Source organism: Octodon degus, unplaced genomic scaffold (genome assembly GCF_000260255.1).
Source record: "Octodon degus isolate 3935 unplaced genomic scaffold, OctDeg1.0 scaffold00163, whole genome shotgun sequence".
NCBI classification, from domain to species: Eukaryota; Metazoa; Chordata; class Mammalia; order Rodentia; family Octodontidae; genus Octodon; species Octodon degus.
In genome coordinates, this window is record NW_004524739.1 from 1,035,848 (window position 1) to 1,059,016 (window position 23,169).

The window sequence follows — 23,169 nt, forward strand, 5'->3', positions numbered from 1 at the left end:
ATTGTATATATGTGTTGAAATGTCACACTGTTCCCCCTAAATATATACAATTACCATGTGGCAATTTAAAAATATGTATTTTACAAAACAGCATAGACAGCATTCTTGTTTTTAATGCTAATTTTATTAAAAAAAGAAGTTCATACCACCATACAGAAAAGCCCAGCTGGACACCACTAAGCAGTCTTAGCTCAAGCGGCAGAAGAGTGGAAGGAATATGACTTGTTTTTGTTTTTATTTTTTCTTTTAAAGACAGGGGCTCACTTTGTATCCGAGGCCAGGCTGGCCTCAAATTTGCAGTCCTCCTGCCTCAGCCTCTCAAATGCTGGGACTACAGATATGCACTACCACACCTGGCTATACTTTTTTTAAATACTTATGTGATGTTTGAATTTTTTTCTAAAAAAAAAGCAAGGAAAATTTTCTGAGCACCTACTCTGAGTCATAATTCAGTATTAAACAATTCACTGTAATAGATTATCTCATTGAATCCTCACAAAAACTCTACAGAATATAAGAATACTCAAAGCAGCTTTCTTTGTAATAGTCACAAAAAAAAAAAAGGAACTCAAATGCCTATCAGAGGAGAATGAGCTAGCAGTGGTGCATTCCATGAGTTAATAGGGAACAGCAACAGAAAGAACGAACCATTGGTATAAAAGACAGCAAAGAGGAACTTCACAAATATCTTGAGCAAAAGAAGCCAGACACATTACCTATTGTGTGATTCTATTTAAAAGAAGCTCAGAACAGGGAAACCCATGGACGACTGTGGCCATCATAGTAACAACTGGCCCAGGAGAATGTGGAGATGCAGGCTAGGAAGGTCACTTGGGGACCCAGGGAGTATCCAGATGTCTTTTATCTTGATCTGGGTGGCTGACATGGTGCAGACATTGTAAATACTCATACAGTGGCTCGCTTTAGGACAACTGCATGTTGAGGTATGAATGCATGTAATTCCTCAATTAAATAAATGGAGGAGGGCATACAGGTGAGAATTATTTGCAGAAAAATGACACACAGATCAAGTCACCAGCCTACAGTAACAGAGCTGGCAGGGAGTAGCCCTGGGACTCACACCAGCTCTCTGGACTCTGGTGACTATAAGCTATTAGGCTTAACTGAGCCCTGACTGCCCAGAACAATGGTTTAAATCTCAAATCTCTACCAGTGGAGCCATCCAGGAGCCTTTGGGGGCAGCCTTGCTCCTCATTCAGATGTAGGGAGCCACTGCCACCAGCCACAGTGAGATGAGGCTCACCAGAAGGCTTAGCACACTGAGGGGGTGATTTTTAGCCAACAAGGCCAAGTGGAGGCAAAAGTCAAAGTCACACCAACTAAAACTTTTTTTTTTTTTTTGTAGACATAGTCTTGCTATATAGTTCAGGTTGACCTTAACTTCCTATTAACTCAGACTGGCCTCAAACTCAGTGATCCTCCTGCCTCAGCCTCTTGAGTGCTGGGGTTACAGCTGTTCATCACCATGTCAGACCCAAATAAAACTTTAAGCTCAACTGGGAGCTGAGGCAGAAGAAGGCCTGCTCTATGCCAGGAGAGGATACCTAATGCACATCTACCCTTCCTACCAGACCCTGGCTCACAAAGTAGGATTTCAGATGTGAAGGATGAGGGCTTTCAGGCTATGTAAGGACCACACAGCACAACTGGCATGTGCTTGGTTCCAACACCTGGCGCAATGAATGGTCTGGCCGCCGGGTCATTCTACCTCCCAATTTCCCATTAAGATCCAAGCTCCTGTTGATGCAGAAAAGCCCGATCCTGCCAGTCCCTTCACCCCCTCCCCAACCAGAGGCCAGGCCTGGAGGAGCTGTAAGGGACTCAGCTCTCCAGAGCCACCCGCATTCCCAGCCCTGCCCGGCCTCCCCCCCTCCTCCAAGGGAGCCACCCCTGCTGCTTGGCGCAGATCCCTCTCTCGCGCTACATCCTTCCCACTCTCCCCCCAACTCCTACACAATCCCTGTCCCAAACCATTTCCTGCAGTTTCCCATCTGATCAGTTTCTTAGGAAGGATAATTATCCACGGAGGGAGGAGGCGGAAAACCCTTAGGAGCCAAGAACACAGAGAAAACTTCATCTAGTCCATTCTCCACCTGCCAGGCTAGCCTTACTCCTAAACACAGGCCGGTCCTGGTCATGCCTCCCCCTAAAACACCTGCAGTTTCCACAGTGTGCAACAAAGAGTCCACACTCTTTCTCTGCTTTCAATCTGAGGTGTCCCTAATTGGCTCTAACCTAGGGTAAGGCCTTGTTGCCAACACAGTCTAAGTGACAACACTGCCAAGACCCATCTGCCACTAAGGCCTATGCAACATTGTGTTATGTCTCTTTGTTACTTCAACTGTATTGTATTTTAGCTCTTAACATGTCCATTTCCCACAAAACTGTCAGCATCTCAAGGGTAGGAACCATATGCCACACAGGTGTGCTTGATATACAGTAGGTGCTCAGGGGCAAGCTAGGCAGGGAAGTCACCTCCCTCTGCAGAAGGAACAGGGACAGTATGGCAAGGAGGGATACTTATATCAGCACAGAAGGGCCTGGGCTGGGGTTTGACAGAGCTGTGCTCAGCCCCTGCCACCAGCCGCTGCAGCCCTTGGCCAAGTCACTTCCACTCTGGCCTTCTGCTTCCTCCACTGTAAGATGACAGGGCAGGCAGGCTCCCTCGTCATTTACCAAGCATTCCTGAACTCCCTACTACATTCTCTCCTCAGCATACTCATTTAACGTCCTTAGCTCAACATGTAGGGTTTGTACACCTGCAAGAACAAGAGCCAGAATTTTCCGCTCCTAAATGCTTTATCTGTTCCATTATGCTCCCTGGACTCAATGCTTGTCTCTAAGATCCTGCTGGGCTTCAAATCTCATTCTAGGTCTGCCTTCTCCTGGCTTGATCACAACTTCAGGCACAACCCAGGGTTCACCAGGGAAGAGGCACATCCAGGTCCTAGAGCTCTGTGGTGCCACACCTCCCACATGACAGGTCTGGTGACTGCTGGCCTACTGACTAGCTCTGAGACCGGGCAGGGGAGGGGCAGGCAGCAGGAGTCCCACAGGGCCAGCACCCCCCTCAGCCCTCCCTCCCACATTCCCTTGTGGCCCCCTGCTCGCCTTCCTGGTAACCATGCTCCCAGGTTGGCATTCCTATCTGGTTCCACCCTAGCTAGAAGGACCCGTTCAGGAGCTTTGCTTTGCTGTCTCATGGCCCAGGCTGAGGTCCTGGTAGGCAGGGACCTCCCTCACTCAGCTCCATATGGCCGGCCAGAGCCCAAGCTGCTTCCCCATCTCTGACTCCCAGGCTATCTGTAAAGCTCTCTCCAGGTCAGATCAAAACCTTCAATGGTCCACACAGCACCCAACCCAAAGCCCATGGACCTCACACACAAGTCTTACTCTGCCTTCTTCCTCTTTGTTCTCAGACTACCCTTTTCCTTTCACTCCTGCTTCTTCACACACAAATTCTTCATGGCCCTGGTCTTTAAAAAGTGGGTCCTTCCTGTCGTTTAGCCACCTTCTTAGAGCCTTTGCTGGCCACGTGATACAGCCTCTGTGTCTCTTTCGTGTTTGTTTCCTTCTGGACACTCACTGCTGCATGCACTGTGAGGGCTGCTGCCCAATGCTCCCCACTGACATAAGTGCCCCCTGACAATAAGAGCCTCTTCTGCCTTGATCCTAGCTGTGTCCTCACATCTAAAATAGAATGTGGCACAGGGGGAGAAAGAGCTGGGATGGGGCTGTGTGCTTAAGCACATTAGGCCAAGGGGTCGGGAAGGCACTCTGAAGAGAAGACACATGTGAGATCAGCCTGAGGCTGTCTGTGGGCAGTGTTCCAGGCTGGGAAAAGAAGTGCCACAGCTACGTGGAGGAAAAAGCCTGATAAAGCACAGCATGTTGGTGGAACACAGGAAAGCCAGAGGGGCTGGAACACGGGACAGAGGGGTAGGGCACAATGTTGAGAGAAGTGTAGACCACATACATCTTTCTTCGATGTTATCTGGACTTCATAGTTGCACCAGAATGGTTTCCAGTGGGAACACCATGTTCTGGTTTGCTCTTCTACCAGGTCCCCTGGCCGCACTGTGGAGAGCTGATTACAGGCAGATAGGAATGAGCTGAAGGTCAGTCAGGAGGCCATGGGAGTCACCACGAGATGCTCATGGCGTGGACAGGAGAGCAGGTGTAGAGACAGAGTGAAGGGGCAAGCCTCTGCCTCATGTGCAGCCCTGGCCCACACTACACTCCTCTGGCCAGAGTTCTAGATGATCAGCAATTCAGCAGCCCACCTACCCAATCTTCCCTCTCACCCAGCTGGCTGAGGCTCCTCCTAGGTAGCCACCACACTGGCTGCTCAGAGGCATGGCTGGACTCACAGGTCTCTGCTGCCCTGCCACCTCACTTCCTCTTATGGGGTCCAGTGAAGGTGCCTGCACCCAGCCTCTGCTTTCTCTTCATCCCAGCCAAGTTCCTCCCCTCCTCAGAGGCCTTTTGTGCTCTCAGCAGGAGCACAGCAATCACCAAGCACTTAAGTACCCTGATTTACGTTCCTGAGGTAGCTGTGAGCTAGACAAAGGCAGATACCATGACCCTCACCTTTTAGGGTTGTCATAAAATCAGACAGCAATGTACTATACTAAGTACGAGGCCAGACACTGGCTCAACAGACACTAGCTCCCTTCTTGTGGCCTAGACCCAGTGGATTTCAAAAGTAAAGGGCAATGATTCTGCAGTACCTCTGGCTTGGTGTAGTCTCATCTCTGTGCCTTGCTCTAGCCCGCCCCTCCATGTGAGCAAGCAAACTCCTGTTTAACCTTCAGGACCCAGCTCAAAGAGCTGGGAAGCTTTCCCGGATCCCCCACCAACACACCCCATGGAAGTGTCACAGTATCCCTTGAATGCTTGTTTCCGTTTTGGCCTCTCCACTGAGGTTAAGATTACAGTACTGCATATGTATTCATCTTTCTATCTTCAGCACACCATTTATCAGCACTACTCTTTATATTTCTAATATAAATCTCCTCTCTCTCAACTAATGACCAAAATCAGACAATTTAGCTCATAGTTTTATTTATACTCCTGTCCCCAACAGGAGTGACATTCAGTCCCACCCTAATAATCTCTGGATTGATCTCCTACCTCAACTCCTTTTTTTTTTTTTTTTTTTTTCCTGAGATACTCACAGTGATCCTCCTGCCTCAGCCTCCAGAGTGCTGACATTACAGGCATGGGCCACCACACTTGAACTCTTCCTTTAAAACAAGGCGGGGGGGTGCTGGGGAGATAGCTTAGTAGAATAAGTGCTTGCCTGGCAAGCACAAAGTGCTGAGTTCAATCCCACTACTGCAAAAAATAAATAAATAAATAAATAAATAATAATAAAGCTGGGAATTACTAGGCATGGTGCTACATGTCTATAATCCTGGCATTCAAGAAGCTGAGGCAAGAGGAATTGAATTTTGATTGAATTTTGGTCCTTCTGCCTAACTTCCCAGAGTGCCCAGCTTTATCCTTCTTTAGTGCTACAGGACCAGGAGCAGCTCCCACTACTGAACATGTACAGTATGCGCAGAGCCTTACAGACATTACTGCATTTGACTAAGAAAAACAGACTGACACGGGGTGACGCGGCTAGGAAGTGGCAGAACTCTCAACACCAGCACATCCCACCTGGCACTTTTCATAGCTGGGCTATTTTTAAAACCATTATCTGTTGTGCAAAATTGAGTGTTTTTATGGTTACATCTCAAGTTGTCTTACAAAATCGTGCTTTGCTCATTAAGTGTTTCAGGAGCTGAGTCTTGCTACTCCGGTTAGGTGGGAGAGGATAATATAAATGTTACACAGGAGAACGGTACAGGAATTGGGATAGGAAGCCCTTATTGGGATAAGGCCTAACCTTAGCTGTGCTATAGGCAGGTCACCTAACCCTGAGGCCTCACTTTCCTAATATGCTTTTTGTTTTTTAATGGCATTTTCCTTACAATATGAGAGAAGGGGTAGATGCTGAGGGTGTGACACAGTGGTAGAGCACATACTTAGCATGCACAAGGCTCTATGTTTAATCCCCATCCAAAAAAAATTGAAAGGCATGGTGGTACATGTATGTCATTCCACCTACTCAGGAGGCTGAGGCAAGCTAAGGTAAACTGAGGCAAGCTGAGGCAAGTTCAAGGCCACACTGGGTAACTTCTTCTTCTTTTTTTTTTTTTGGCTCCAAATGCCTTCAGGGCACGTTTGGCTGGTTTGAGTTGTGAGGATCCAACCACAGCAACCTGAGCCTGACTGCTTTGTTGAAGCAGTCACTTAAAGAACTGAGCTAAGGGGCAACCCCCCTGGGTAACTTCTTATACATTTTATCTCAAGACCTTATCTCAAAGCAAAGAAATAAAAATAAAAAAGACTGGGGATGTAGTTCGGGGCTCCCTAGTTTTAATCCCTAGTATCATAAAAAGAGAAAAGATTAGATTTTCTTCTGAATGGTGGTATATGCCCGTAATCACAGCACTTAGGGAGGCTGAGGCAGGAGAACAAAAAGTTCGAGTTAAGGAGACCCTGACTCAAAATTAAAATTAAAAAGGGCTGGGGATATAGCTTAGTGGTAGCGCTAAGGGTATGGTGGCACATGCCTGTAGGAGGATCATCGCAAGTTCGAGACAAGCTTGGGCTACAAGGCCAAGCCTGAACTGCAAAGTGAGACACTGTCTTGAAAATAAATTAATTAAGAAAAGGATCAATATATTTCATCATAGTCACATCTCCCATCACTTGACACATGACAATGCATAAAACTGTCTTGCTGACAGTGGTTCTTCAGTTGCTGCAAACCCCTGCCAGCTTCTTCCTTTTGGTCCTAGAGCTACCATTCATTGTGTTCCCAATGTGCTCAACTCTGCACTACTTCTTACATGGGCACACTCCCAACACCCTCCCTAGCCCCTGCCTGCTAAATGTTACTCCATGTTATAGATCAAATAAAGAAAAGGGTAAGTGACTTGCTCAAGGTGGCAGCACTACAGAGAAGTGGAACTAAGGTTTGAGCGGAGGTCTGTCCAGCTGCAAGCCTGTGTTCCTAACACCTGTGAGTGTGGTTCTAAAAGGAACTGCTCTAAAACACTCCTCTGCAACCCCAAGGTTTGTTCCAGGTAGAAGCTTTTCTGGCCCTGCCCAAAGACATATCCTTCAAATACCTCAAGGGCATCCTGCTACCCTTAAAGGTCTAGCTCAATAGTCACTTCACAAAGTCTCTTCAACCTGCCCAGGGAGAGGTCTCTCTCCCTGCTCTAACTCCCATATACTTCCACCTGCACCTCAAGTCTCACCCACTTGCAATTGCTCATCTATTCTGTGACCCTACTGTGTCCTCAGACTGTAAGAGAAGCAGTTCTGCCTCTGTATAGCTGGGCAGGGCAGGCTTAGTCAGGGAGGGGTGGGTGGAGTAAGTACCTGTTCTCCTTGCCCCATTTGGCTGGAACCTCAGTCTTAGGTTTTGCTTAGCTAGGTCAGTGGGCCCCTCCCCATGCTGGCATCCTGCCTACCTGGTATAGTGTCCAGATTACTGTGGGCTCCAGCCCAAGACCCAGGAAAGAGAATCTTATTTATGGCAATGATGCTATAAAAAGTGCTGCACCCAAGTTCAATATTGGCTTGTGGACTACAAACTCCAAGGGATTCAATGAGTGAGAGTAGCAGCCTCAAAGCTGGCTGGTTCGGCGATCCTGAGCCACAGCCTTGCTTGTGCTGTCTGGACCAGTGTGGCTAAGGCCCAAGAATTTCCCTAATCCTTGATACCACCTTGCTGCCCTTCTTCTGGTTTAAAGGACCCACTGGAAAATTGAGGTTTTCCAATGTTTAGATGTCAACATGTAGCCAAAGTCCACAGCCCTTTCTCTTGACCTACTACCTATGTTCTATGGTCTGGAGACCCCTGAATGAGTCAGCAGGAAAGAGCCATCTCTGCCACAAGTTCATGTATAGCTCAGGGCCAGTCCTCTCTGGGCCTCAACCGGAAAATGAGAAGCCTTGTTCAAAACATCTCCATTCTCCCTTTGGGCCTAGGGACACAGGTTATGAGAGCGTTCCTTTTACCACTAACATTCTAGAGTAGAATATGTTATACTCTTCACTCCTAGAAGCAGGGTAAGAACAGAGAACAGGGTCCTTAGTTCAAAACACAGTAGAGACTTAGCATGGTACCCTTAAACCCACCCACCTTATGAGCCTGTCCCTTGAGTCAGCTGTCTCCAAGGTGGCTGCTTCCCTTGCCAGGGCCTCAGAGGTGTGTTTGGGCCCCAGCCACTTTAGGAAAAAGGGCGGGAGACCAGAGTAACACCTGAGGTGTGAGCTAGGCTCACCATGGCAACGCAGCAGACCCAGGGGGCAGAAAAAAATTGGTCCCTTCCCAGCTGCACAGTGCAGAAAAAGCTTTGCTCGATTGCTTTGATTTTCCAATCCAGAAAAGCTTTTGTCTACTTTAAGGAGTCATTTCCCCTTCTCTTCCCTTAAGACACAGCCAACTTGTTCAAATGGGGCTCATTCTTCTTACCACAAACTTGTCCCACAGTTGCCATCTAAACCCCACTCATCCTAGGATCAAACACCAATTTGTGGACGAGTCATTCTAGACCAGCTAGCCCTTAGGCAGACATATCAACGATAACAATCTGTGGCTACTATGGGCCTTCAGCCACCCTCTGACAAAAGTATATATATACAACTGTCTGTAAAGTATTTGCTCATTTATGTTCGTTTGTTTGAGACAGGGTCTCCCTATGAAGTAGTTCAGGCTCACAGAAATTCTCTTGCCTCAGCCTCCCAAGAGCTGGGATTATAGGTGTGCACCACCACACATGGCCGACTACAGAATATTCAGAGAGGGATCATGAACTCCACCATGTACTCATCCCTTTCTTCCTTCTCCTCCTTTTTTTTTTTTTTTTTTTTTTTTTTTTTTTTTTTTTGAGACAGGGCATTGCTGTGCAGTGTTCAAGCTGGCTTTTAGCTCACCTTGTAGTCCAGGCTGATCTCGAACTCTCAACAATCTTCCTGCCTCAGCCTCCTAAGTGCTGGGATTACAGGCACATGCCACCACTCCCAGCTGGACTCACCCTTAGAAACCCACACACCAGAAGCACATCGAGCCTCCAGTCCACTCTCCCATCTAGGCTAGAATCCCCTATAAGCCCTCCTGAATAATTCTTCTCCTCTTGCCCACCTCAGTAAACCCATTACAGAAGCTTCCCTCTTCTCTTTTCTGACCTCCCAGCATCCCTACCTAAACCATGAACTTCCTACCCGTTCTTTCTCCCTTGAGCATTATCATTACTTCCCCTATGGGCCCATTTCTTCAATCCCGTAATCATCAACTGGAGCAAATCAACCTATACTTATGAAATCTGTGCTTTGAAGCCAGGTTCCATGACATCCCTGCCTTTCCTGCCCCTATAGATGAGGACGTGGTGATCCCCCTCTAAGGGCACAGCCCGCCCAGACCTCCACAAAGCAGGAGCTCCCCTGAATGGACCTGCCTTCCTCCTGGAAAGCCCCTACAGATCTTTCATAGAGAAATCAACAGCTAGGGAACTAAAACCTGACTGGCCATAGGTCTGTGTGCAGGAAGGAGGCAGAGCTATGACCGAGGTCTACACAATTTCCACCTGTGTCTTCCCCCTGCATGTTATCTTTTTTTTTTTTTTTTTTTTTTAAAGAGAAACAGGACAGCTTAATGATGGCTTCCTTTACAGACAACAGGACAACATTTATCTCCATGCACTGGTACAATGATGTTCAGGGACATGTGAACAGGGACAGGAGCTATGGTGTTGGAGTCCACTGCTCAGCCTGTGTCCAACTTTCTGGATCAGCAACAGCAGACACTAGGAAAGAAGAGGACTTAGCCAGCTTCCGGAGGTGGAACGTGAGGACACACAGCGCATGAAGCAGGAGTGCCCCCTGCCACGCACTGGGGGATGAGGAGCCCAGGAAGAAGGAAGCAAGCTTCCAGGCACCCTGAGAACCTCTGCAGGCTCAGCAGCACCAGCCTCTCACCAGTGCCATTCCTGATGGGACCTAGCCACAGGTAGGACCAGGAGGAAGGTCAGACCCACGGCAGACAGAAGCCCATATTGAATGCTGGCTCATGCTCTCCTCTAACACCCCAGCACCATTTTCCAAAGGGTAATAAAGCTCCCAAGAGCTCAAGCCAAAAGGGGTGGCAAGATGGAGTAAGAAGAAACCAATTCTGTTCAATCCTGAAGCCACCTCTGATGTCTCCATTCCTCTTTGGCCCGCCTTCCCCCCCCACCCCCTACCCCAGAGACCTAAGGAGACAAGGGAGACTGGAGACTCCTCATATGCCCTAATCAAAACAGCTAAGTACAACATTTCTATAGAGGAGAAAAGGAAAATGGCACAGGTTTTTCAAGGGGATACTGGCATGGAGGGCAGAGGAGAAGTGGTCCCAGCTCTGCTCAGCCCTGGCCTGGGTACTTGATCCACCCACACCAGCCCATCTAGCTGAGCATCTTGTGCCAGTCGAAGACTGTCTTGCGCTGCTCCTGCACTTGCAGCTTCCATTGCTGCTGCACATCTTCCATGCGCTCCAGAACAGTGTTGGCTCAGGGTCCCCCAAGGGAAGTAGCGGCGGCTGCCATAGAGCATGCATCCTCATTCTCTTCCTCATTAAGCAGCTGTTCAGTATAAGCACCTGGCTTTCGAATGAGAGGGTCCACCAGCATCAGGAAGGCCATGTAGAGCAAGAGGGCCCCCACCACAGATAAGTAGGTGATGACGATGACCTTGGTGGTGGTGGTGCTGCGCTCCTCATACTTGCACTCGCACAGCAGGCAGTAGGCCTCCACGTCATGGCCAGGCACCGGCATGGGCTCCACCACGTGCAGGCAGTTGCAGTCTTTCTGGGACACATTCTGGTTATAAATGTGTCCACTGATGTTTCTGTAGGGTGGACAGATGCATTTGTAGCGAATATCTTCAGAACTCTTGTAGGCTTGAGCTGGGGGCACTAGCAAGCACCCGGCAACCACTACCAGAGATAGGAGCTTCATGCTTACCAGCTTTGCTGGGCTAGCAGGACCAGGCACCTGCAAGCCCCGAGGCAGCTGCCCCTGCATGTTATCTTATTTCCCCTATGAGCACATCTTACAGAACTTTTTGGTTCTGTTGTGGGCTTTATGAAAACTAAATCTACCCTCAAGTGTACACATGCACACACACTCATATATGCAGAGATGCACAAAAAAGTTAAAACAGCTGGGCATGGTGGCATACATCTGTAATTGCAGCACTTAGAAGGCTGAGGCAAAAGAACTGCCATAAATTCAAGGCCAGTCTAAAATATACAGCAAGACCTATCTCAAAAACAAGGAAAAAAAACAAAAAAGGAAAGAAAAAGAAAATAGCAACCAGGGATATAGCTCAATGGCACAGTGCCTATCTAGCAAGTGCAAGGTTCTGAGTTAAGACTCCTAGTATTAAAAAAAAAGAAATAGCTCTTCCTCTAGGTCCCATATTGAACTCGAGTTGGAAGAGGTGAGTCCGGTCTCAAAATGCAGGGCCATGATCCAAAGGAGCCAGAGCAACTGAGGAAGCTGTTTATTGGTGGTCTGAGTTTTGAAACTACCGATGATAGCTTAAGAGAACATTTTGAAAAATGGGGCACACTCACAGATTGTGTGGTAATGAGAGATCCTCAAACAAAACGCTCCAGAGGCTTTGGTTTTGTGACTTATTCTTGTGTTGAAGAGGTGGATGCAGCAGTGTGTGTTCGACCACACAAAGTTGATGGGAGTGTAGTGGAACCAAAGAGAACTGTTTCTAGAGAGGAAACTTTGGAGGTGGTGGAGGGAATTTTGGCCGTGGTGGAAACTTTGGTGGAAGAGGAGGTTACAGGGGTGGAGGAGGTGGCAGCAGAGGTAGTTATGGAGGAGGTGATGGTGGATATAATGGATTTGGAGGTGATGGTGGAAACTATGGTGGTAGTCCTGGTTACAGTAGTAGAGGAGGGTACGGTGGTGGTGGACCAGGATATGGAAACCAAGGTGGTGGATACAGTGGTAGTGGAGGATATGATGGTTACAATGAAGGAAGAAATTTTGGTGGTGGGAACTATAATGATTTTGGAAATTACAGTGGATAGCAACAGTCAAATTATGGAGGGGCTGGTGAGATGGCTCAGTGGTCTAAAGCACCTACTTAGAACAAGCTAAGCTAAGCTAAGCACAGGGACCGCGGTTCAATCCCCCAGTACCACATGCCAGCCAGCCCCACCCCCTGGTGGGCTGAGCTGGCCACATACACACAAAATAAAAATAAATAAATAAATAAGTATTATAAAAAAAATTATGGACCCATGAAGGGGGGCAGTTTTGGTGGAAGAAGCTCTGGCAGTCCCTATGGTGGTGGTTATGGATCTGGTGGTGGAAGTGGTGGATATGGTAGCAGAAGGTTTTAAAAAACAACAGAAAAGGGCTACAGTTCTTAGCAGGAGAGAGAGCGAGGAGTTGTCAGGAAAGCTGCAGGTTACTTTGAGACAGTCATCCCAAATGCATTAGAGGAACTGTAAAAATCTGCCACAGAAGAAACGATGATCCATAGTCAGAAAAGTTACTGCAGCTTAAACAGGAAACCCTTCTGGTTCAGGACTATCATAGCCACAGTTTGCAAAAAGTGCAACTATTGATTAATGCAATGTAGTGTCAATTAGATGTACATTCCTGAGGTCTTTTATCTGTTGTAGCTCTGTCTTTTTCTTTCTTTTCATTACATCAGGTATACTGCCCTGTAAATTGTGGTAGTGGTACCAGGAATAAAAAATTAAGGAATTTTTAACTTTTCAAAAAAAAAAAAAGAAAGAGGGGCCGGGGAGATGGCTCAGTAGAATAAGCGCTTCCCTAGCAAGAGCAAGGACCTGAGTTCAATCCCCGGTTCTGAAAAAAAAAAAAAAAAGGGAAAGAAAGAAAGAAAGAAAGAAAGAAAGAAAGAAAGAAAGAAAGAAAATAGCAGTAATAGAGGGCCAGTGAAATAGCTTAGCAGACTAAGCACTTGCTTTGGCAAGCACAGGGACCAGGATTCAATCCCTGGACCCACATGCCAGGCTCCCCCTGCCTCCAGGATGCGTTGAACCAGACCAAGTCCGGGCATGGTGGCACACACCTGTAATCCCAGCACTGGGGAGGCTGAAAACAGGAGGATCACTGAGTCTGAGCTGTGTAGTGAGACCCTGTACCAAATACATTTAAAAAAAAAAATGAAAAAAGAAAATAGCAGTAATGTATGGAGTATGACACAGTAACCAGAAAGGTGAGGAGAGAGACGTACTTTTCATCTTAATACCCTTCTGCACTGTTACTGGGTTTTACTTTGGTGTTCTGGTTTTGTTTTACCATGAATATGTTTTATTTATTCATATAAAAATAAATCCACCATAGAAAGGAGTTTCTGGCCCCAGCCCACCCCCAGCACACATAAAAACAAAGAGAAGCCATAAGTAAACCTGTCCAGGTATGACTATAAATTAACAAGATTGCCTTCTTATACGGTTTATGGCCACTGGTCTCATTAATTCATAGTCACAGTGCAGTTTATGGCTTACGGAATATTCTACAGAAGAACTTAATTCAATTAGAGCTCTTGGCAGCTCTCTGAGGAAGCTCTGGTATCCCACTTTTACTTATACTGATGTAGGGCAGACCAAACAGACCCAGAGAGACCCCATTCAGCCCTGGGAGGTTGCCCCCGCAGACATCACTAGAGCCAGGCCGAGGGAGGCGGCCACACCACTTAACACTGGCACCACTTAAACACTGACTGAGACTAAAGCATCACTCTCTGAGTGTCATTTTCAGTTAAATCCCCTGGCCTGGAATTCAGGCTGGTACCTAATAGCCTCTGGATCTTTTCTACTTCCTCCTCTCTGTGCAGCCAACCTGGTTTCCAGTCTTCTCCAGCCTCTCCTCCCATCTCCCTCTGGAAGTTTGTCACATCACGTGCTCCATCATTCCTCGTTCCCCAGATATGTGCAGAGCCCTTCCCCTGTGTGAAACACAGAGGAGCAAACAAATACACCAAGGCCCTGTCTTTGAGGGGCTTATATTTGCATGGAACTTGCCTACCAAGTAAAGCTGGCCTATCTGATTCTCTTCCTTCCTTCCAGACTCCACCCAGGTTCCATCTCCTCTGAGAGGCCTTCTTAAACCATGCAGGCCTCAGGGACGGCCTGCTTCCTCCAAACTTTGCCTCTCTGAGCATACCCACATTGAGTCTCAGCTCATCTGATCCTGAGCAGACTGGAAGCACCTACTCTTCTTCTGGCCACAAGTGAAATGCCTGCTGGCCGTGCACTGTCACAGTAGCTCTACCACCCAAGCTCCGTATTATCTGCCCGCAGTTCTGCCTGGCCAGCACACAGATATGGCTTCACCTGGCACGCAGCAAATGCCATGTAAGTGTTAGCTATTTATTGTTTTGGTGAGCTGTGGGCTCTGTCTCACACACAATTGTGATTTCACTCCTCTGCCTTTGGTGGCCTGGTCTCAAACAGGCTCAGCTCTGTGGAAGGACCAATCTAGAATTAGGGTTGTGTCCCCCAATGGCCTTGTCTGGACAAGGGGCACAGGAACAGAACCTCTCACCCTGAATCTCAGGGCTACTCAGGGACAGATATTTGCAGGAAAGAGCTTGCTAGGATATTCTAGGGATCCCCCTAATTTAAATAAGTACTGCTGGAATGCAGGGCACAGAGCTAATAAGCCCCAAAACTGGCTCTATCCACTGGATGAGCATTAGGGGGAATGAAATGAAATCAGAATGATCCCAGGGAAGTGGGGACAGCCGACTGAGGCAGGCTCAACCCAAAACTTAGTTCAGTTAAAATTAGATTAGCCCGTAAGATTAAAAATACCCACATATAATCATGGGCTGCCCTAAAGTATCAGTTGATGTTTATTGGCATCTAAAGAGACAGTCTGGCCCAGTGTGGTGTGCGCAGACAACCTTGGGGAGACACGTCTGACTCAGACATTTGCAGGGGGAGTAAGTGCTGCAAGGAGGCCACACAGGCGATGGATGACTCAGGAATAACCCAGGTCCTGGCTTTGCTGAGCGAGCCTTCACCTGCCTCAGAAGGAAAGGGGGCAGGTGGGAGGCTGACAGGAGGAAGCAAGCCTGCCTCCTGTGTTCAGGCTGCCACTCCCAGAGGCAGCCTTTGGCCCCTTAGCTTCAGGCCCCTGTCATTCCTGTGTTTGTGAACACCAGTACGTCTGTAATGGAATTTGGAATGGGTCACAGTTTATTACCCAAATCCAAGACATCATCCACAGATAATCGCCATACCTCTAAACCTTCCCAGTCCAGAATAATAAGGGAAAAATTACATTTCTTTTTTTTTTTTTTTTTTTTTTTTTTTTTTTGGCGGAACCGGGGATTGAACTCAGATCTTTGCATTTGTCAGTCAAGCGCTTATCCTACTGAGCCATCTCCCCGGCACAAAAATTACATTTCTGAACTAAAAGGGCCCTTGAAGTCAGCATGATGATAAGAACACACAGACTCTAAAGCTGAGCAGATCCTGGCTTAAATGCCAACATTTTTTAGCCTTTGAAATAAGAATTTATTAAGCAGCAATTAATGTAATTTACAAATTTTTAAAAATCATATTACAAATTAAGTTGTAATATGATTATAATTGGCAAGTTGGCATGAGGGCACATGCCCATGATACCAGAACTTTGGGAGGCTAAGGCAGGAGAAATACAGTTTGAGCCCAACCTTGGGCAACTTAGCACGACTTCCTCAAAAAAAAAAAAATTTTTTTTTTTAAATGGGCTAGAGATATAGCCTGGTGACAAGGCTCTGGGTTCAAGACCCAGTGCTACCACCAAAACAAACACCTTAGAATTGAGCCAGCCAGGCTCTAAACCACCGGCTTCTTCAACCTTTCCTTCTCTGAGGAATTAGTGTCCCTCCTAACAAGCACTCAGGTTTCCAATATAACGTATCTTGTCATCTACTCTCCTCAGAGCCCATTTGGATCACAAATTCTCCTCAATCCTTACAGAAACCCAGCACACTGGCAGACAGGAAAGACCACAGGGCCTTGGGTTAGAAGGCCAATGAATGGTATCTTTTGTCACTTGCTACATGACCTCAGGCAGATCACAGCTCAAGACTCAGTTTCCTTGGGGCCGGGGACATGGCTCAGTAGGATAAGCGCTTGACTGGCAAACGCAAGGATCTGAGTTCAATCCCCGGTTCCGCCAAAAAAAAAAAAAAAAAAGACTCAGTTTCCTTAAATGTAAGGAAAGAGTAAATCTTATATGTTCCAAGGCAAGTGCCTTGGAAACAAATTATAGTACTAATGAGAATTACTATGAAATATCTCCTGCCTTGTAGGGCTAAGAAAGTTGTGCCACCTGCTCCTGACAGAAAGGCACTGAGGATAACTCAGACGTAGGAGGTCACACTCACAAAGTTGGTCACACCTTGCAGGCTACAGGAAACCCCACCGGACAGGCCCTCCCCCACCCAAGGAGGAAAGATGCAAGCTAAGAGGGGACTGGCAAGAGAGGTCGCAGGCAGGGTTGCCACCACAGAACAGGAACAGGCCCAGCCTGACCACAGGATTTGTGTAGACCATGCAGATTCCATGACAAAGGACAGATCCAAAGCCAGACACAAAACACCTACAGCTTTCCCAGGAAGAATGGGTCCCTGCTGTGGACATCTGCCCCCACCACCACCCAGAGGGAGTCCCACAGTCCTCAAATGCAGGTGTAGTGAGCTAGGAACCACTCCTTAAGGGCTATGTGCCTCTACTCAGAGGCAGGTGTGCAGCTGCACCCCTCTAGGGGGCTAGGCCAAGATGTGAACTGAAAAATAGATAGCAATTCAGCATTATTAAAGATAACCCCTGAGCTGTTTCCTCATCTGCAAAACACAAAGAGCCTTTATCACATTTTACTACAAATTAAATGAGATTACTTTCTATAAAGTGCCTGACACTATTCTTTAGATACCCAATAAATGTTAATTATTATTAACACCCCCTCCAACAGAGATATCACAAGGCGGGCCAGGCCTAGTGCCAAGCTGTGGATAAACAAGAAGGGAGAAGGGTTTAGGGAGAAAGAGGAAGCAACTGTTATGGCCTGGAGTGGGCTGGCAGGACTTCCCAAAAGGGGAGTGCTGTTGTTTGGATCCTGAATGTCTTCAAAGGCCCAAGTGTTAAAAGCTTGGTTCTCAGGGTAGTGTCATTACAGCACGAGGCTGGGGAAAGTTTAGGAGAGGAGTTCTAGAGGAAGGTCTTTAGACTATTCAGGGGTGTGTCCTGAAGCGGTTTGGGGGATCTCAGCTCCCTCCTGGCTATGAGATAGGCAGTTTGTTCTGCCACACCCCTGTCATTATGTGCAGCCTCACCACAGGCCCAAAGCAATGGGGCCACCGATCATGGACTGGAAGCTTTATAACTATGAACCCAAACATTTTTTTTAAATGATCTGATTATCTCAAAGATGTTGTTGTCATGATAGAAAGCTGACTAACATGGGAAGGAATCTTATAGGCCCTAAAAGTCACCACAATGACTTAGGCATCCCCAAATCAATCTCTACTTCCAAAAGTATCTTCACCTCACTGATGAGGCAAGTGAGGTTCAGAGAAAGGAGGTGCATAAATCCAGAGTCACACAGATACTGAGATGGTTTAACAGATGGTGCCCCAGGTTTATGACCATGCCTTTCCTTTATACCTGAGTTGGTTGGAAATGAGAAATGGAAAGGTGTCTCGTGGGTGTTCAGCTAAATGAAGCCCAGACACCTGACCAAGCTAGGCCTTCCAAGTGCTCTGGCACTCCTGGGATGTATATCCTACCTGATGCCTTCTTCCTGGACCTAGCTAACCTCCCCTAACTGTCCTAAAGTCAGTCAGCTGTTTCCCCAAAAAGAAAAAGCCCACTTCTTTCTTTTTAAAGAGTTCCATTTGGGCTTCTTGTGATGGTTTCAAGGTGACCTTTAAGCTGTCTCTTCCTCTCTCCTTTGGAAAAAGCAGAAGCTAGTTCTAGTCTCATTTGTACAGGAAACCAATTGCTGGATCCAATATCCAACCATGTGAAGTGGCAGTAATGACCCTATTTCTCGTACTCATAGACTTGTTCTAAAGAGGAAATGGCAGGACACACCTTGCAAAGACCAAAACCAAAAAGTTATAAGACATAAAGGGACAAAAGAAGTCTTTTTTGTCTCTGGTCAGGACACAAGATGAATACCTGCTTTATGGGCTTCTGAGCCTTTGCCAAGAATTCCAGGTCAGGAGTACGGGCAAACAACACAGGGGGGCTGCCAGCAGTGAGCTGCATTACCGTGAAGTTCTCCCAGGAACAGGCCCTGCCCTGGGAGTCAGATGAACTGGGACAAAGCAGAATTCATGCAGAAGCCAAACCACAGTGTGCAGAGGCGGGGGTGGAGGTGGAGGAGGGGGTGGGGGTGGGGTGACCCTACCCTTAAGGCTCAGGTAGACTCTCAGGAATTCTCCCAAGTCTAAATCCTCTTCAGGCCACTAGCTCTCTCCACCAAGAAAAGACAAAAATCCCTGATGGGTGGTGGGGAGAGAAAAAAGACCCAGAGAAAGGGGAAATGATTAGCCTAATGTCACTCCAGGTCCCCGTTAAAATAGAACCCAGAGGCCTCTATTGCTCTAGAACATCAGCTCTAACTGTGCCCCTCCCACAGCAGTCTCTGCAAAAGGCTCCTAGAAGCTCTGCTCCAAGATCAGAGTAGGAAGAAGACTGCACACAGCACTTTCCATTCTTACAAGGAGGGGCAACTTGCAAGGGAGGCAGCTGCCACAGCTGACAAAATGAGGGCTCCGACAACTTCTACCCACACTGGGGTGGGCAAGACCCAAAAATAAACTCCTAGGCACTTGGGTATCTGACAGTGCGGAGGGAGCACGGTCTCCGTGACATATCCCCCAAGGCAGTTGGTACCACCTCCCCTCCTCCAAGACCAGCCTGTCCAGCAAGAGAAGGCAGCTCAAAAGAAAGAATAAAGTAAGTTGGACAGGCACAGAACTGCGAAAACTTATGGAAGGACATCCAATGGCAGTCTAGAGTTTAGAGATCTGTGATCTTCTAGCCTTAGAGAAAGACTGTAGGAGGAAGGAGGCAATTAATTGCCTTAGGTGGTAAAAATATGAATATGGTAGTTGCTGTTCACTAAGTGCTCCCTGCATGTACAAAGTCAGCTTTAGGGTATTAATTTATACTATCATATCAACACACTACAGATAAATTATATTATTGCCCCTCTGGGGGGCAGGTATTTGTTTTAGGTTTTGGCCTTTTTTTTTTTTAATTTTTTTGTGTGTGTGTGTGTGTGTGTGTGGCCAGCTCAGCCCACCTGGGGGCGGGGCGGGCTGGCATGTGGTGCTGGGGGATCGAACACGTGGTCCCTGTGCTTTGCTAAGCTTGTTCTAAGTAGGTGCTTTAGACCACTGAGCCATCTCACCAGCCCCGGTTTTGGCCTTTTTGAAGTGCTGGGAATGGAACCCAGGACTTTGCACATGTTAAGTAAATGTTCTGCCACGGAGCTACATCCCTAAGCCTTATTTCCTATTTTATGCCCAAGGAAACTGAGACTCAGGGACCATTAAGTGGCAGAGCGGTAGCTGAATCCCACACTTTAACATCGATTCTGATCTTAGTTCTACACTGCAAAGGTGTGGGGCGGGGAGCTTTTTGAGCTTTTTCCATCTGAACAGGGATCTTTGCAGACCTAGGACCTCCTGCATGTTTGCCAGGCACTATTCCAAGTCTTTTTCATTTTATTTTGAGCCAGTCTCACTGTATTGCCCAGTCTAGCCATACACTTGCAATGCTCCTACTTCAGCCTCTTGTACAGCTAGAATTACATGCCTGTGTTTCTTTTACTCCTAGCTGAACAGGGACCCTTGAGGTCTTCTGATCACCTTTCCTTCTATTCTTTTCTTCAGGGTGACCAGTTACTAGGGCTCTTTAGTGTTCAAGTCAGAGAAATACTTTTTCAGGCCAGAGAGATAGCTCAGTGGGCATAAGCATCCTGACTGGTAAGCACAAGGTCTGAGTTCGACCTCCAATGCTGGAAAAAAAAAAAATCACCTTTTCCAGTCATGTATGGGGTACACATCTGTAATTTCAGCACTCTGGGAGGCTAAGGCAGGAGGATCACAAGTTAAAGCTCAGTCTAGGCAATTTAGCAACTGAGACTTTATGTCAAAATAAAAATAAAATAAAGGGCTAGGTCTTTACTGTGAAAGGCTAGTCAAAAAAAAAAAAACCCTAGTCAAAAAAAAAAGGGGGGGGCCAGGGAGATGGCTCAGTAGGATAAGCGCTTGACTGGCAAACGCAAAGATCTGAGTTCAATCCCCGGTTCCACAAAAAAAAAAAAAAAAGGCATTAAAAAAAAAAAAAAAAAAACCCAACAAAAAAAAAAAATTTTAAAGATTGGAAGATATAGATAGATAGATAGATTTTTTTTTTTTTTTTTTTTTTTTTTTTCTGCCGAAGACACAGACTTTTTGGAACTACAAAGAACATCATACCCAGTCTCTTCACTTTATGATGTAAATACAGAGGCCCAGGACTGAGTGACTTGCCTGGGTTTCCACAGTCAGTGAAACAACAGAAATGTCAGGCTGCAAAGGGTCACAAAGATCAACTGCAGGGTAGGGTGGCATGACTGCCCAAGGTCATGGAAGGAGGGATGAGAAGCCAGGTTTCCTGATTATTTCTAGACTGCCACAGGACATCTCTGCTCTCCAGCTGCCTAGGATCCACGACCCAGCACTCTGATGGTGACAAAGCAGGCACAGCCAGATTCCATTTGGACTAGCAGGCCTGCATGGAGAAACTTCGGACTCCCAAAGTGGGGTCTTTGCAGTCATGCCTTCATCCTCCCAGCAGGCACTGAAACCCTCTGTGTGTACCAGCCCCCCAGCCTCTAGTACAAGGTCAGGTATAGTTGGGAGGTGAGGAGGTTGGTGGGAGAAGGCAATTTATTAGACAGCACTTGTGAGGTCTCTTCCTGGTTTCATACAGGCAAATGCCATACCATGGTCACTTCAGATTCTTACAACAAACTGAGACATAATGTTTCATGACTCAACTGATACAGCCAAATAGCGGTTAAGATTCTTGCCATTTCACAAAAGGGAGATCTGCAGAAAAGGCCCCAGCTGTTCAAGGTCATATATTTATGTCAGAATCAGGACATACTGTTCCCCTTGCCCAATCCTTGATTTCTTTCCCTCAATTATCTGGCTTGCATGAGGGTGTAGGTGTGAATGACGCCCAGCTTCCATGACCAGGCCCCTCCACTGTGACCGGCTCATCACCAAAGCCCTGCACCAGGAAGCCAGCTCCTGGCTCTAGCAAAAGAGGCACTGCTTCATTCCTGCAGCATGTCCCACAGCCTGCCTCACACCAGTCTGGCACCAGCACTCAGCTGCTGCACGTCCTTGGGAAAGGTGCAAGGCTTCCAGCCAGCAGCCTCAAATTTCCCAAACTCCAATCTCCAGGCAAAAAGGGGAAGAGTCCCAGGACCTTGAGTCTTCTACAGCTAGTAGAGGCAGGCCAAAACAGCAAAGACAGCTCACAAGACCCCCTTGGACACCACTGCCAAGGGCTTCTGGACAACGCAGGCTCTGCTGAGCTCCAACGATCACTCAGCAGAACAGGGTGGTCAGGCTAGGCAGGGAACCCAATCCCCTAGGAGGGAATAACTTTTTTATTTCCTTCTCCCAAAAAGAGTATTTCAAAGTCTCCTCAGAAAACCCCTAGTCCTTCTCCCTGTATCTCTCCTATTTGAATTAGTAGTCAACGTCTCTGGTCAGTCCAGACAGTCCCTTGAGACACAGCTGGGTGCCAACTTTGGATCAGACCTAGCTTCAACCTCCTGCACTCTACCACCACCTTCAAGACAACCTTCAGAAATTCCCATATATAGGGATGTATAAAGGATGACATTCTTGGGCTGAATACTGACTCAGGGGTTTCTAAGCAGCCTGGGTAGTCAGAACTGGCAGATAACATTGTGAGGATGAAAAAGGGTGAGACTATGGGGTCCCTTGGGGTTAACATTGTGGGGATGAAAGAGGGTGAGACTATGGGGTTCTGCCATACTGGTAAGTCTCCTGCACCCACATGGCTGCTATACCCAAGCTCCTCAGACAGACCAAGTAGAAATACAACCAGAACACCCTCCCATGAATTAGGTAATAAACTGCACTGGTTGCTGTTGACAGAGTAGAAAGTGCCAACTGCTAAAAGATACTTTTCTCTGTCTCACATACAGCTGGGTGCCTGACTCCCCTCTAGATCTGGGCAGTCAGAGGAGACTTGTCAGGCCTGGAAGCTTTGCTGTAGGTGCACAGCATCAGAACCACCCGAACACTGCTCTCTCGTTCTCTCTCTCCCATCCATGCCAGCTTCAATCCTAGGACACCTCAGACCCACAAAAGACAGAGCTGAAGTTTGAGACAGACCAAGATGGCAGGGTGGAAACTGTGGCATGTGACAGGAGTACTTCAGCCCCTCAATTTTGGGCAGCCTCAATGGGGCATGAAGATCACCAGTCTGGTGGTGGGACAGTAGCATCAAGCAAATGACAACTTACCTATTTTCATGAGGCAGGCCAGCAGGATCCAGAGGGAGATCTCAAAGGGTGTGCGCACGTGTGTATAGTCGATGCCCAGGACTGGAAAGGCCTTTCTATGCTTGGAGCCATGTTCCACGGAATGGTTCACAGGGTAGCTCACTGGGTGGTGTGGTGTCTCCGGTGGGGCAGTGGTGACATCCCCAATCGAGCGTTCTCGGGGTGGCTCAGACCCTGGGATGGTGCTGGCTGTGGGGCTGAGGACCGGTAACAGGCCCACCAAGGCGACCACCACTAGCAAGGAGGGGAAGATCCGAGGAAGCGACAGCCCCCAAATGGCAGACCACCGAAGCATCCTGCTGCTCCCTTCAGCCTAGCAGGCCTCAACTCTTAGTGAAGCGACAGTAAGATCTGAGACATAGGCAGCAGAGGTCAGTAGGTGGGAGAAGAGACTGGAATAGTTGCTAGGAAAAGTCCATTTTTAGAGTGGTACTTTCCTGCAAGAAGTCGGGGG

General features: G+C 47.5%; 1 protein-coding gene and 1 pseudogene across 1 annotated transcript in view; both read right to left on the reverse strand.

Annotated features, from left to right (window-relative positions):
• The window catches only part of Slc9a1 (solute carrier family 9 member A1), a 56,261-nt gene extending 33,098 nt beyond the window's left edge, over positions 1–23,163 (reverse strand). Inside the window, exon 1 of the mRNA XM_004642861.2 lies at positions 22,677–23,163. Within this exon, the coding sequence (XP_004642918.1) occupies positions 22,677–23,010 (334 nt within the window). The 5' untranslated portion in view covers positions 23,011–23,163. The remainder of the gene's footprint in view (positions 1–22,676) is intronic.
• LOC101593015 lies at positions 10,632–11,120 on the reverse strand (annotated as a pseudogene).
• Positions 23,164–23,169: the final 6 nt, after the last annotated feature.